This window comes from Mandrillus leucophaeus, unplaced genomic scaffold, assembly GCF_000951045.1.
Source record: "Mandrillus leucophaeus isolate KB7577 unplaced genomic scaffold, Mleu.le_1.0 Scaffold13, whole genome shotgun sequence".
NCBI classification, from domain to species: domain Eukaryota; kingdom Metazoa; phylum Chordata; class Mammalia; order Primates; family Cercopithecidae; genus Mandrillus; species Mandrillus leucophaeus.
Genome location: NW_012101254.1, coordinates 2,230,138 through 2,245,658, shown reverse-complemented (window position 1 = coordinate 2,245,658; position 15,521 = coordinate 2,230,138). Strand labels below are relative to the sequence as shown.

The 15,521-nt window shown below is 47.4% G+C and overlaps 1 protein-coding gene across 1 annotated transcript in view; it reads right to left on the bottom strand.

The window, feature by feature from the left end:
- Nucleotides 1–15,521, bottom strand: part of ALK (anaplastic lymphoma receptor tyrosine kinase) — a 793,694-nt gene that overhangs the window by 158,353 nt on the left and 619,820 nt on the right. The window contains exon 6 of the mRNA XM_011972566.1: nucleotides 4,310–4,441. Coding sequence (XP_011827956.1) covers nucleotides 4,310–4,441 — 132 coding nt within the window. The remainder of the gene's footprint in view (nucleotides 1–4,309; nucleotides 4,442–15,521) is intronic.

The following is a 15,521-nucleotide window of genomic DNA, read 5'->3' as shown; positions in this document are numbered from 1 at the left end:
TGACTCCTGTGCACCTCAAATTTGGAGAAGCACTGTTCTAACCAACCCCTTTCTTGGGCTGTAGCCAGTTATTTCATTGGCTGCATGGCCAAATAGCGCTGTGGGTAGGTCAATCAATCCCGCAACATTTGGCAATTATGACACCTGATTCCACTCTAAGAGAGACAAATTGGTAGAGTCATGGAGCTGTGACCTCAGCAGCAGCTGTGGGAGCTGCCAAGTATAAACTCCAGGCCAAATGACACTACTTCTTTTCCTTCCTGCGTGACAACTCTGTTAACATTTTTGATAAATATGTGCTATACATTTTCTTGAAAATATACAGTCATGGGAAAAAATGCTAGAAGTAATACATCAAAATATTATAGTTATCTCTGAATGTTTGAGAGGGAGGATTATGGGCGATAGTTATTTTCTCTTGTGTACATTTCTAGATTTTGTGCATTTTACAACCAGTATGTTTTGTCTTACAATAAAGAAATACACTTTGAAAACACTGTTTTTGCCTGGCAGGAAGAGTATCCCCAGCACATGAGATTATCGAGTCCATGGGGAAAAAGTGATCTGTCTGCAATACTCAGTGAATCACTGACCCATCCAGGGAATGAAGTGGGGACACCTGGCCCCTTTCTGGGGCGCCACATGCCATCAAGGCCATTGGCTAGAACACACAGAGAGTCACGAAGACCCCCTTCAGTGCATTACAGCATCTGGGATCTCTCACTTGGATTTGGCCATGTTTAATTAGAAATGCAGGAGTGGCTGTGTTGGAGAGAGGACCAAGAGTACTGTGTTGGGTTGTGGGTTTGGAAGAGAGAGTACAATGGACAGATGAGTATCATGATTGGCTAGAAAAGGGCAAGGGAATGTCCCCTCCATCTCAGGCCCTCCACTCATCTTGGACAACTCTTAGAATTTTTAAGGGCTCCAGAGAGATCCAGTTCCATTGCCCAGATTGAGTCTGGTCATCTGTTTGCAGCCCCAGCCTGTGCAGGAGACTCCCTCTGGGAAGGTGTGGTGAGTTGAGGCTGGCCCTTTGGTAGGGGGTGTTGATTAAATATAACCTACTTTCCCCCTCCAAATTCCAACCATGGCAGGGTTTGGTCAACTACCCTGGCCCAAGATGAAAGACCCTCAGGAAGGTTCTTTAGAGGACCTGGCCATCCCTAACAGAGCTGCAGTGTGAACACCTGCTCAGAGGAAACATTTTAACAGGTTCCAGACCACCTGGGTAAGAGCTGGTGTAGTCAAGAATATTTTCCTATGATATTGGTGTTGATTCTGGAAACCATCCCCATGAAGAAAACAATAACATGAATAATACTGGCTAACATTTAGCAAGCACTTACTTTGTGCCAGGAGCTGCTCCAAACACTTCCTACTTGTTTCTCAGACAACAGAGTGTCAGTGGGCATCACGTTACAGATGAGGAACCCGAGACCCAGAGGGGGAGGCCCATGATCTGAACCCTTCTACCCCCAGAGAAAGGCGGTAGCAGAGCCCTGGACCTCCCTGTCTCTTCCTGGCACCTTCATCCTGGGTGTGTCTGTGGCTAGGTTCAGTGCTTAGCATAGCTAAGTGCTGGAAGCTCGTGAAACAGAGTTTACCCTGCATGGTTCAGAATGTGGCTCTGAAGTCAGACTGAGCCTGAATCACTGCTCAGCTGGCTATCAGTTTGATCATGGACAACCACCTCTGCGAGCTTCAGCTTCCTTGTCTCTAACAAAGACGGGTACAATAGCATCACACAGGAGGCTGTGAGGATGAAGCAAATTCATACCTGAAAAGTACTGAGAACAGCTCCTGACTCATAGAGTAAAGCCTCAACAGGTAAGCTGGTGGTGTTGCTGTTGTTATCTTCATAGGAATGGTTTTCAGAGTCAACATTAGTGTGATGAGGAACACAGCAAAAATGCCAGAGAGGATAAGGCACAAAAATAAGAAAAAGGATATTTTCTAAAATTTCTGCCAAGATCTGAGTGGGAATAACTCTCCTGAGTTGAACTTCCCTCCCAGCAGCTGCTTTCTGTAGCCAAGAACACAGTGGGGGTGTTCTCCAGGGTGGAGGGGTTACTCTGACAGCTTGTCAGAGCCGCTTTTCAAATGTGGCTGAAAAAGCCTCTGGGCCCCAGGTTCTTGCCCTCAGTGCCTGAAGCAGACTGCCCTGAAGCTTGGAGCTGGCCAGGAAACCAATAATGGTAAGCTTTGGAGTGGTGGGAAACGCCCTGAGCCCTCAGTAATGGGCTGGATCCTGAAGACTCAGGGCTCTAATCTGTCCCTGACATGCTGTGTGACCCTGAACAAGTCCATTGCCTTATCCGTGCCTTCATTTTCCCAATTGTCAATCAGGGCATGGCCTGCCTGACCTGTGTCCCAGCTGGGAGGTGGCTATCAAAAAACTTGAAAAAGGTAATCATGAAATCACACAGTTCAGAGGCACTGCTGGAAACATTGCAGACACAAATAAATAGACACACACAGGCGCCTGAACAGGGCATTGTGGGCAGGGCTGGCTTCACTTTGGGCCATATGTGTAGTGAGAACTCTATGAGAAAGGCCAGGAGCGGAACAGAACAGGGCAAGCAAAGCCCTTGCCTGTAACTCTTTGCTGAGTTTTATCTAAAAACATACAACTATTCCATTATAATTGGAAAACTTCACTTGAAAGTTTTGTATAAAAATGAAGTTTTAAAAATGGGAAAATGGATGTCTTTATTGCTTAATTTAAATTAGAATAAATGAAACCTTCTCCACCCCCACAAAGGGTCCAGATGACTAGGGACACACGGCCCTATTTTAAAAGGTATTTTGGAAACTTTCTTGCAGGCCAGTGGGGTCTGCATATCTGGGAGGTGAGGCATTTGCTCCGGTTCTGGGCCCCACCCCAGGCACCATTCTGCCTCATCCTTCCCCAGTCCTGTCTTGATTTCACTCTCCGTCCCTGTGTGGAGCTTTCAGTGCTTTGAGGGAAGATGCCAAGTTATTCATCTCTGCTTCGGGATCTGGCACGTTTTCCAGCTCCCTGTAGGTATTCTGCAAGTGTTGGTTGTTTCCTGGCAAAAACATCAAGGGCTCTGGAGTGATTACTTCTGGAGAGGCAGCTGCGGGGAGCACCATGTTCAATGCAGGAGCACCAGTTGGGAGTCTGCTCCGCCCCGACTGCCAGTGGGGCCTCGGCAGTTTGTTTTCCCCTATGGAGTCCAAGTTTCCCAACTCATTCTTTCCTCTCATCAACAAAGAGTCAGTGAGCACCAACGCTGTGCCAGGAATCATGAGAGGTATTGCTACAGCAAAGATGACCAGACTCAAACCAGCCACAGAGAGGAAGAGAGACACGGAAATCACCTCCATAACACATAATGGATGCATGCCCACTAGGATGGCTAAAACTAAAAAGACAGATAATATGACATGTTGGCAAAGATATGGAGAAAGTAGGCCCCTCGTAGGCTGCTAAATGCCCAGAATAGGCAAATCTATAGAAATAAAGATTGGTGGTTGGTTCAGGCCAATGGCAGGGGGGTTGGAGCAAAATGGGGAGAGATACTATGGGTTTCTTTTTGGGGTGATAAAAATGTTCTAAAATAAAATTGTGATGATGGTTGAACAACCCTGTGACTACATGGAAAACAGGGAATTGTACACTTGAAGTGGGCGAATTGTATATGAATTGTATCTCAAAGCTATTCATGAATAGTAATGGCAGTGATGATGTTTGGATGGATCTACTGGATTGTGGGGGAAGGGTTCAGAGGGAGAAGAACCAATGGTACTTGTGGGGGACGGTCAGGGAGGCTTTCTGAAAGAATCGGCTCAGGGTGAGTCTTGAAGTAGATGTGACTCGAGAAAGGAAAGGGGAGACCATGTGAACAAAGCCATGGAGGCATGAAGGATCTGGAAGGTGGTTCCATATGGCCGGAGCTGGGGTGCATGGAGGAGGGAGAGGATGAGGGCAGGTGGGGAATGAGGCTTGGAAGGGGAGGGAAGTCTGGGCATGGAGGACTTCCAATGTCACATTAGAGCTGGGCTTTATCCTGCACGTTTTCTCTGTGCCTTAAGGATGCTGACAGCATAACTTATAAGATTTTGTTTGGTTCTTGACTTACATGACTATGGACCAGGTTATTTCTAGACCACAAATCTTAGCTTTGCCTCTTGAAGACTGTGTGGCTTTGTCATGAGAGGAGTCACAAGTGTCATTGGATATCGGGAAGGCTGTCCATGCTCTCATGCCGGGGGTAATGGGGACAATAGGGGGTTATGAGCATGGTCTGGGCTGGGGCAGGGTGGGGTAGCCCCATCTACTCACGGCATATCTGGCTCTCGTCTTCTCCCTGGGCGCAGTCCTGGTGGAAGTCACAGGCCTGCCCAAGCTGGAGGACTGTCCCATTCCAACAAGTGAAGGAGCTCTGCAGGGCCATCTTGGAGCCTGGGGATGTTCCTGGAGAGCACACAGACACACAACCATGGTGAGTTTGCATGGTCCCAGGCACCAGCTGGCCTGATGGGTTGGTCCCGTGGGCAGGCTGTAGGGACAGCATTATCCCGCCCTGCCATTCACATCCCAAGGCCTGACTGAGCCATCTGCATCTCCATCTGGCCACACCCAGGGCAAACACCAGCAGGTGAGAGGGGTCAAAACCCCTTATGCTCATCCATGGCCTGCTGGGGTATCTTACTTTCTAGGATGGTGAGCAGCAGAGTGGTCCATGTTCCCTCCACGACATTCCCCCTCGGGGGTCCTCAAACCTATGACTTTAGTGTGCCAAGTGGATGGCCTCCAGGTGGAGTCTCACCTGTACAGACAGCTCCACCCTCAAGGTCAAATTTGGGGTACCAAGAGGTGGATCTGGTCTAGTGCATGTCCCCCATGTTCTTGACCCCAGGTTCGACCACTGGAGTGACATTGAGAAGATTCTAGAAAGATGCAGCACTTTCTGTTCTGGAATGCAAAGAATACCATCATGCAAGCCTGGGCCTCAGATCTGGACTTGGCTTCTCCTGCCTTGCTGTGTGAAGCTGACCATGTCCCTTCTCTGTGTGGTCCCTGTCCCCTCCTCTATCAAAGGAGGGATTTCTATTAGATTGTGAAGGTTTGCTCTAGTCTGAAATTGTTAGATAATTAATTTTATCCAGAGGGGGAAGGGACGGGGGCAGTTTATAATGAGCATACACAGTTATTAGTTTCTGGATTAAGAACAATACATTTTGATAATGAATTAACCTGTGACCACTCACATCTTTGCAGGCCCCAGAGATTCAGACCACAGGAAGGAGAAGGCTGGCCTGGCTTAGCCTCCCTGACCAAATGGAGGGCTTTGCCTGGGAACCACCTCACAAGAGCCTGGCTGGTGCCTCCTGCTACTCAGCTCTTGGCTGGTGTCAGATGGGGAGCCTCTGGCCCCTGTGGAGATGAGCAGGTAGGGCTCACCTGGGTCAACACCCCACGTGTGCCTGCTTTACCCTCTGCCTTGTTTTCTAGCTCTATTTCAGTCATAGCTGGTGCTAAACCCATCTCAGTGCTCGGGGCAGTGGGGGGAAGATGAACTAGGACCCCACTTGGCTAAGTCCCCCAGCCTCTCTGAGCCTCACATGGGGGTGCGGCCTTTCCAACTCTGGCTGCAAATCGAACTCAACTGATTCTGATGCAGTACTCTCCAGGTTAGGTGATCTTTAATATATAAAATTCCATGATTTCCTGGTTCAAAGGACTCTTCCCAATAGCACTGAAACTAACATGAAGCACGACTTGTTTACTTCTGGAATTCCTCCACCTACTTTAGCACATCCGGCCCTGTGAGGAAGGTAGACAGGTCTTTTTTTTTTTTTTTTTTTTTTTTTTTTTGAGACGGAGTCTCACTCTGTCGCCCAGGCTGGAGTGCAGTGGCCGGATCTCAGCTCACTGCAAGCTCTGCTTCCTGGGTTTACGCCATCCTCCTGCCTCAGCCTCCCGAGTAGCTGGGATTACAGGCGCCCGCCACCTTGCCTGGCTAGTTTTTTGTATTTTTTAGTAGAGACGGGGTTTCACCGTGTTAGCCAGGATGGTCTCGCTCTCCTGACCTCGTGATCTGCCCGTCTCAGCCTCCCAAAGTGCTGGGATTACAGGTTTGAGCCACCGCGCCCGGCTGACAGGTCTTGATGTCTATTTCCTAAGCGGGAGAACTGAGGTCAGAGAGGTTCAGTAGCTTATCTCAGGTCACACTGCTGGTATGTGGGATTCACACCCAGCCTCTCTCACTGTAAAGGCGCCCTCTCCATCTCATGGAAGGAGATGCTGGAGGTGGCCTTGTGCCCTCCTTTCTAGGGTAGTCCAGATAAGGCAAAGTTTGTCAGATGACAGCAGATGGGCACCCAGTGTTGTCCACCCTGCCTCCTGCAGGGCATTCTCTGCAAATAGTGGTCATGGGAAAACAGGTCCCACTTCCTTCCAGGGAATCACATCTGCGCCCTTTCACCGGTTCTTCAAGGTCCCTGTGATCTGGGCCTAAAATGCCTTTGCCTTTCCTTCTGCCTTTCCTCATGGACTCTGTGCTGCAGAATCCCAGAGGGAGATGAACGTGGTCATGTGATGGTCATGTGATGATGCACCCCATACTCTGCTGATTGAAATCCTCCTGTACGTCCAGGTCCAGCTCACAGACACTGCCTGTGACAATCCTCACACCTTCCTCCCCACCTCCATTTGGGGAGCTGCTAGTTCCATGCAACCTGCCTCCAGAACGCTTGTGCACGATCCCATCATCTCCATCAAGTTGTTTGAGCATGGCATTCCCTCAGCCTTAGCCAGTGCCTGGCCCCCAGGAGGGTTCATGAATCACCTGAACGTCAGGTTACCTATCTTTAGTGGGTTGAATAGCAGACCCCCAAATAGCCACATCTGAATCCCCGGGGCCTGTGAAAATGTTACTGTGGTAAAAGAGGCTTTGCTGGTGTGATTAAGAATCTTTAGCTGGAGACATTAACCTGGAATATCCTGGGTTGGGGAGTGTAGGCAACGTGATGACCAGACAAGAGAGTCAAAGTAAGAAGTAGGGACTGTGAGGGTGGAAGCAAGCGTTTGGAGTAGTGGGAGGAAGGGGTCACAAGCCAAAGGGTGCCAGCAGCCTCTGGAAGGTGGAAAAGTCAAGGAAATGATTCTCTTAGAGCCTCCAGGAGGAACCTGGCCTGCCTGACGACATGACTTTAGTTCAGTGAAACTAACTTCATACTTCTGCCCTCCAGAACTATAAAAGAACAAATTCATATTGCTTTATTACATTCGTGGTAGTTTTTACAGCAGCAAAAGAGAATGAACACTCCATCGAAACCTGACTCCCGCTGAAATCCCAGACAGCCGAGGCTCCCATCATCGGGAGCCCAGAGTAGCTTTAGATCCACTGCTCAGTGCTCTAACTTGTTTTTGTGACTAGATCTTTGCGGTTCCCTGGACTATTCACCTCTACCTTTTTCTTACTCACACAGAAGGAAAAACACCACCCCATTTGTCCCTTGGCCTCAAGATAGCCTAAGCAAGATTTCCCCACATAACTTATGGGTTCTAAGTGCAGGAAAATGCACAACAAAAAATTACCCTTGAACAATTCAGGTTTGGACCCACTTACACATGGATCTTTCTCAAACCAACATGAATGGAAAACACAATATTTTTGTGCTTGGCAGGGCTGACTGAGCCTGTGCAGATGGGGGGGTCCTGGAACCACTTCCCGACTGTATGGAGGCCATATTCTCAGACAAACACGCAGGATCAAAGTACAGAGGGAATGGCAGAATGAGACGCAATGCTCATTTTAGGACGTAAAATGTCAAATTCATTTTGCAGCTTTAATTCTGTGCATCAATTCTTCACCTGCCACTCATGTCCTCTTGGAAGCTGGAAGGTAAAATGCTTTCTGCACACACTGGTGCTGGTCCCGTGGAAGGTGTGGTCTCCCTGAAACAGTGGGAGGAGATCCCCTTGCCTGGGGAGCTGATGGGGCTGTGTCCCAGGAGTTAAGAGCACCCCAGAAGCAGCACCTGCTTGCTCACTAAACTTGTAACAACCAGGCCAGGGCAGTTCTGTTCTTTCTACTTAGTAGGAGAAAATGGGGAAGCCCAGTGCCTGTCCCCTCTGCCCCTCTTTCAAGGCCCAGGTATTTAGGATCACAAGAAAAGTTCTCACATTTGCTTGGTGATTTTGTTTCCAAATCACTTTTTCTTATGCCTTATCACAGGAGACCATTAAATATAGTTAAGACCTTATTACCCTCACTCCCAGCCCTGCCACAGAAAACATAAGCGAACTTAAAAATCGGCCGGGCGCGGTGGCTCACGCCTGTAATCCCAGCACTTTGGGGGCCGACGTGGGCAGATTATGAGATCTGGTGATCAAGACCATCCTGGCTAACATGGTGAAACCCCATCTCTCTACTAAAAATACAAAATATTAGCCAGGTGTGGTGGCAGGCGCCTGTAGTCCCAGCTACTTGGGAGGCTGAGGCAAGAGAACTGCTTGAACCTGGGAGGTGGAGGTTGCAGATCACGCCATTGCATTCCAGCCTAGGAGACAAGAGTGAGACTCCATCTCAAAAAAAAAAAAAAAAAGAAAAAAGAAAAAAAATATCTGTGAGGTCTCCCTCAACCTCTTGGACAAATCTAGACTGTTTCATCCACACCTATGTCCCAGTGTGTGTAAGTGTTTCACACACCGATCACCTGTCATTCCTCAAAGAGGTCTTACGGCTTCTTTTACTTTCCTTCATTCTAAAACAGAATCCAATTGTCTAAAGTTCAAAAGCAGGGTCAAAAGAAACACAGAAAATGCCCAGAATCCCACCACCCTGAGGCCACCATTTTTAACATCTTGGTAGATTTCTCTTTGGTTTAGTTTCTTCTGTCCATGCTTTATAAGTATGTATAGTTGTGTCATATATATAGGCCTTAAAATAATTTAGGTTGTATCACAAGCTTTTCCAGAGGCTTTAACATTTTCCCATAAAAATCCTTTTTAATGGCTACAATATTGTGTGATATGTCCCATCATTTATTTAAACATTATTCAATGATTGGGCTGCTAGTCTGTTTATAATAACACTTTGAAGAATATCTTTGAGCATAAACCTTTGCCTGCACTGCAGATTATTTTCATAGGATAGATTCCCAGAAGTGGAATTACTGAATCAAAAGGTATAAACATTTTAAAGGCTCTTAACACAGATTGCCAAATTGCTTTCTGGAAGTTAATCCAATTTACACTCTCCACCAGCTGTTTTCATACATGTACGTCCCTCATACTACATCATGGCCAACCCTGAGTAGTACCAGAACTTTTATTTTTAACTAAAGGTATCCCCCTGCTGTTTTATTTTGGATTTCTTTGATAGCCAGTGAAGTTGGATTTTATTTTTATTTATTTATTTATTTGTTTTTTTCGAGGCAGATTCTTACTCTGTGGCCTAAGCTGGAGTGCCGTGGCACAATCTCAGCTCACTGTAACCTCTGCCTCCTGGATTGAAGTGATTCTCCTGCCTCAGCCTCCTGAGTAGCTGGGATTACAGATGCCTACCACCATGGCTGGCTAATTTTTGTATTTTTAGTAGAGATGGGGTTTCACCATGTTGGCCAGGCTGGTCTTGAACTCCTGGCCTCAAGTGATCCGCCCACCTTTGCCTCCCAAATTGCTGGGATTACAGGCATGAGCCATCGTGCCCAGCCTCGAGGTTGAATTTTTTCTCACATTACTAGCTTTTTTTTTTCTTTTCAAACTTTTTAGGGAATTGCCAATGTATTGATTAGGTTCTTCCTGTTTTCATTCTGAGTTGTATGAGGTCATTAATAAGGATGTGAAACTATTTATTATATGCTTGACAACTTTTCCCAGTATTTTATGTATATTTTCATTCTGTTTGTAATGTATTTTGATAAACAGGCATTTTAAATTTTCTGAGACAGGGTCTCTGTCACCTAGGTTGGAGTGTCATGGCACAACCTTGGCTCATCCTAGCCTTGACCTTCCAACCTTGGGTGATCCTTCCACCTCAGCCTTTTAAATAGCCGGGAATACAGGTGTGCAGCACGGTGCATGGCTACTTTTTTTTTTTTTTTGTAGAGACGGGGCTTCACCATGTTGCTCAGGCTGGTCTCGAATTCCTGGTCTCAAGCGATCCTCCTGCCTCAGCCTCCCAAAGTGCTAGGATTACAGGTGTGAGCCACTGCACCCAGCCTGAAATTTTCATATGATGCCACCCTATTGATATTTTCCTTGGTGATTTCCTCTTCTGTATGGATGCTTACAGAGTTTGTTCCATGTGGGATCAGTAGGTCACATGTGGGTTACGCTTTGGAATCTTTGGCTTGCCCTCTTCTCTGGGGACACCTTCCACCAACTCCTCCCCTTTTGGCACTGGGGATCTAGATCTCACCACCTAATCTCTGCCATTTTCATGGATTCTCCCCTCCATAAATGGCTCTTTCCCTTGGGTACATTACTTCTTACAATTAATGTGGTAGACACTCTGCTGTATATCATTGCTGTGGCTTGTATGCCTGACTTCCTCATCCAGCTGCAGCTGACTTGAAGGGAAGTGTCAAGTCTCACCTTCAAGAGCCTCAGACAGTGTCTGGTATAAAGATCTCAATTCTCCCTATTTGGGAATTGAACTGATCCTGTGTATTAGCTGGGGAAGGTCTCATTACGCCCATTTGATAGTTGAGAATACCAAAGCTCCGAGTGGTTACTGGTTGGCTGAGGGACTGCTGGAAACCCACGGATTTGGATCCCTTGTTCTCTATTATTGATGCAGCCTCCAAGGAATGGTGGTGGTGGGCATGGAAGGTCAGGCTGTCAGCATCCCTGCCCTTCACCCACACACCTCGACAAAGGAGGAGGTCCAGGAGCAGGAGCAGGAGCCAGTGTGGCTTCCACTCTCCGATGCCCTGGATTTTGTCCCCCAGACCTGTCTTCCCAGGTGGAAGCACAGCAGCAGCCCAGAGGTGCCTATGTTTCAGCACTGCTACCAACTCCGCCCAGCCTCCCTCCCCGACTGGAGACTTCCAGGCTCCCCGGCACAGCCTCCTCCGTCCCACAGGGAGCTTTACACTGGCGGGAGAGTCAATTAGATGGATGCCTGGTACTGTGATCTCTACTGCCAGCCCAAACCCCAAACTAATGAGGCACAACAAAAAACAACGCTCTGTCTTCTCAAGTTCTGTTTATGGGACCCATAAATTCCAAGAAGAAAAGTATCCTTGGTGAATGATTTTAATTAAGGGCCTGAGTTCCCAAACAGCATCTTCTCTGCGGTTGTAAAATGATCGGTCTGGCCTGCGGTGTAGAGTATCCTGAGGCCCCGGCTGGTCACAGCCTGCAGAGCAGCGAGGAAAGGCAGTGGCTTGGATGTGAAGAGCCAGCTCCCGTTTCCCATCATGACTTCTGATGCCTTCTGCCCATGTGGTTCCTGGTAACCACTGAAACCCCTAAATGCTCTAATAGGCAAAAATAAGGGAGATCTGAGATCAAGTCACTCTGGGAAGAGTCGGTGCTTGGGGATCTTTTATTAGTAAGGGTCCTTTCTATGGGTATTTACATATTAGCCTTTGAAATGGCACTTCCCCCAGACTGACAAAGTAAATCAGAGGGGGTTATCTTTATATAGCATTTTAATAGCTTACGATGTATTTTCTTTACCCTTCATTTGAATCTCACAAAAAACTGGAAGGACAGTTATTAATATTCTCATCTGATTAATCAGAAGATTGAGGATGTGAAAGCCTACACAATGCACAGAGAAATGATTTTTAGACAATAAAGCACTACAAAAGGTAACCAGTGACTTACTGGGTACTTTGCAAGTGGTCTCACAGCTAGTAAACCACAGACAGGGGCCCAGGACCTGGTCAGATGATCCCAGCTCCAGTTCCTCTCCCATGACTCAGATTAAATTGTCTTCTAGGAGAGGCTCCCTGACTGCCCATGGGAGTCACTTGGGAAGTGAGAAATATTTTTGGCGTTCAGGCCAATGAAATCAGTATCTCTGGAGGACAGACCCTTGGTATTGGTGGTTTTAAAAGTTCCAGGCGCTGTGGCTCACACATTTTGCAGGGCTGAGGCAGGTGGATTGCTTGTGGTCAGGAGTTCGAAACCAGCCTGACCAACATAGTGAAACCCCATCTCTACAAAAAATACAAAAATTAGCTGGGCATGGTGGTGGGCACCTGTAATCCCAGCTACTTGGGAGGCTGAGGCAGGAGAATCCCTTGAACCTGGGAGGCAGAGGTTGCAGTGAGCCGAGATCATGTCACTGCACTCCAGCCTGGGTGACAGTGTGAGACTGTCTCAAAAAACAAACAAACAACAATGACAAAAAACTGTTCCTCGGGCAATTCTCAGGGGCATATGGTTGAGTATCATTTCCTTGGAGGCCTGGAGATCTTGGGCTGAGATGCCTCTGTATCAAGGGTGGGTTCTTCACCTTTACTATCTTCACTGTTGATCTCAAATCCTGTTTCCAAGCCCCCTTCCATCTCTGATGTCCTGTTCTGGGCAGTAGCTGTTGGTGGCTACATGTTTATGAGGTTGATTGGATAGAGTTAGTGTCAACTTTATGAATGCTGGCTGTTGTTAATGACTCTCCCTGAAGCCTTCTCCCCTCCGGGGCATCTTTCCAAAGCCACACACCCAGCAAACTTGCCTCTCAGTGGAATTTCCTGTCTCAGTCATCTGTCACTTGCATCCTGGAACATCTCTCCTGAAACAGCATGCCACATTTGTTTGCCCATTTATCTCCTCTCTAGATATAGTAGAAATTAGTTCAGATTTGCACTGGAGACACACTTGGCCCAGGTCAGGTTACGTGAATTGCTGTTCTACACCGCAGGTGATTTATTGGGTTCACTCACTGAGAAGGATGCCTCTTCCCTAACTGTGCATTCAAAACAGAAACCCACGCATCCTCCGCTCCTTCAATCATGTTTTAGAGATTTGATGCTACAAAACCTACACAACTCTCCCAACTCAAATTTCTTTTTTTAAACGAATGTCAAATTTTAGGGTGCTTAATTTTTAATTAGGGTGATTTATGTGTCATTTTAAAAAGGCACATTTCTATCAGCTTTCTGGCCATCTCCCACCTGCTTGCTCTTGCCTAACTAATGACACTCGTTAAAGGAGGAAATCTGAGTGCTCCTTCGGTGAGAAGAGGGTCTTGCTCTTCAATTAAAGTGAGGGGAGATGACACGTGGAGGAACCTGGTGTCTAGGGGACTCTGGTCAAGCCTGGGGCTGGAGCTGGAGTCCAGGGGACTGGGCCATGATCTGGACTAGGCAAATCAGGCTCTCAAGGGTAAACAGCCTGAAGACATGAAAATGGATGGTGACATGATGAGAATGTAGTCAAGTGCACAGACTAACAGCTGCAGATCCCTTTCTGACCTTAATGGGGGTATTGGAAGGCCTGAGAACTGTGTAAATTAAGCCTGGCAGAGACCAGTCCTGCTGAGGGCTTTGGGCCTCATAAATTGTAGCGTGGACAACCTCATTAAAGAACTGGCATCATGGGTTTCTACTACTTGAAATGTGAATCAGCGAGGAGCGGGTCTCACTATGGATGGCTGCTGGTGGGTTGGGTAAGAAATCATGATTCTGGGAAGTGGGAGAGTTAGTTTGAGGCCTAGCCTTGTCACCAGTCCTCTGGGACCATGAGCAAGTCTCTTTCTCTCTGGGCTTCAGTTTCCTTTTCGTAAGCCCTCTAAAGCCAGCCATTCATAGTTGCCATGGGCTTAGGCTGTTGCGTTAATGGTGTGTCCACACACGCCTATATCAGAACCACGCAGGAGCTTCCTGGGCCTGACGTCAATCCTACTGAATCAGAGGATCTGGGTGGGGGGCCTGGAAAAAGCAGGTGCCACAGGCTCTCTGGCTGATAATTGAGTACAGCCAAGTCTGAGAACCTCTGGTTCCTGAGAAATGGATCATTAGTTCCTTCTCCTTGCAGAGGAATTCCAAGACTTCCAGCACCTCTCACCGCCCCCACCCTCTCATTGCAAGGATTTCCTCCTTTGTCCAGGGTTCTCAAGAGCGCGTTTCACCCCTAGATTCCATGTCTGTGAATACTCTCGCAGGTCCAAGGACCCAGTTTGTTCAGTTTGTGTTGATGAGCCCCCTAAGGTGTAGAGAACATAATACTAGGCTCCAGCCCCCATCTTCTAGCTAGTGGGGTAAACACTGACACAGCTTACAGTCTTCTATAAATTGGGGATGCTGCATAATTTACAAGATTTATGTGAGGATGAAATGAAATCGTGTGTACATAAAAGAATACATGGGTTCTTATTATGGGCTAATTTCAGAGACTATCCTAAGGGCTTTGAGAGGACCAGCTATGGAGGGTGGATGGAAACGGGGTCAGTGAGGGGGTTACAGAGGCCAGATCTTGGGACAGACAGAACCTTTGGGTGTCCTCATGTCACATAGTAGAGGTGAGGCTCTGCCAGGTCCTTTCAGCAAAACAGTAACTGAAACAAATGCAAGAGTCATTTCCAACATAAATAATAGCGATGAAAAATAATACTTAAAATGATGGGTTTTCAGCATTAGTTGTCTCTGGAGTCACCTCACCATGGGAGTCAGTTTTCTGAGGCCAGCTCCTTTTTGGTCCTACTCCTACCATAAACCTTTGCTGGTTTCCGCAGCATTCAGTCCAAATCCCAGCTCTGCCATGTCCTTTAACATCTTTAGCTAAACATCGGGACGTGCAGTTCCTTACAGCCATTGTGTAACTTTGTTCCGTTGTCTAGAATCATCTTGATCTCAACAATTTCTGCTAACTCGGATGCCACTTTCCCCAATTGCTTGCTCTTCTCTCTTGAAGAAAGACACGCGTCTCCCTCTGGGGTGCTGATGCATACCTCTGGCTGAGCCTTGCCTCACTTTATTGGGTGTTTATATCTGCATTGCCAGCTTCTCCCACTAAATTCTAAATTTCTTAAGGCAGGGAGTCTGTGTCACTTATTTAATCTCCTAAGAGTGCCTGTCACATAGCAAGTGCTAATGTATGTAGTTAAATAATACAAACCAGATCATCGAGTTTAAATAGAAGAATGTTGTGAGGTGGGGTTCCCTTGCATTCTGCTAGGAATTACTAATTCCTTTGGGTTGCACTGCAGAAATCGCACCCACCTTTCCCAGTCTCCATTTCAATCTTTGAGCTTCTACAATGTGCCCAGCACTGGGGTGACAGTACTAAGGAAGGAGCAACATGGCAGGCGTGGTGGCTCACGCCTGTAATCCCAGCACTTTGGGAGGCTGAGGCAGGCGGATCACCTGAGGTGGGGAGTTCAAGAACAGCCTGGCCAACATGGCGAAACCCTATCTCTACTAAAAATACAATAATTAGCCAGGTGTGGTGGCGTGCACCTGTGGTTCCAGCTACTTGTGAGGCTGAGGCAGGAGAATAGCTTGAACCCAGGAGGCAGAGGTTGCAGTGAACCCAGATCATGCCACTGCACTCCAGCCTGGGTGACAGAGTGAGACTCTATCTCAAAAAAAAA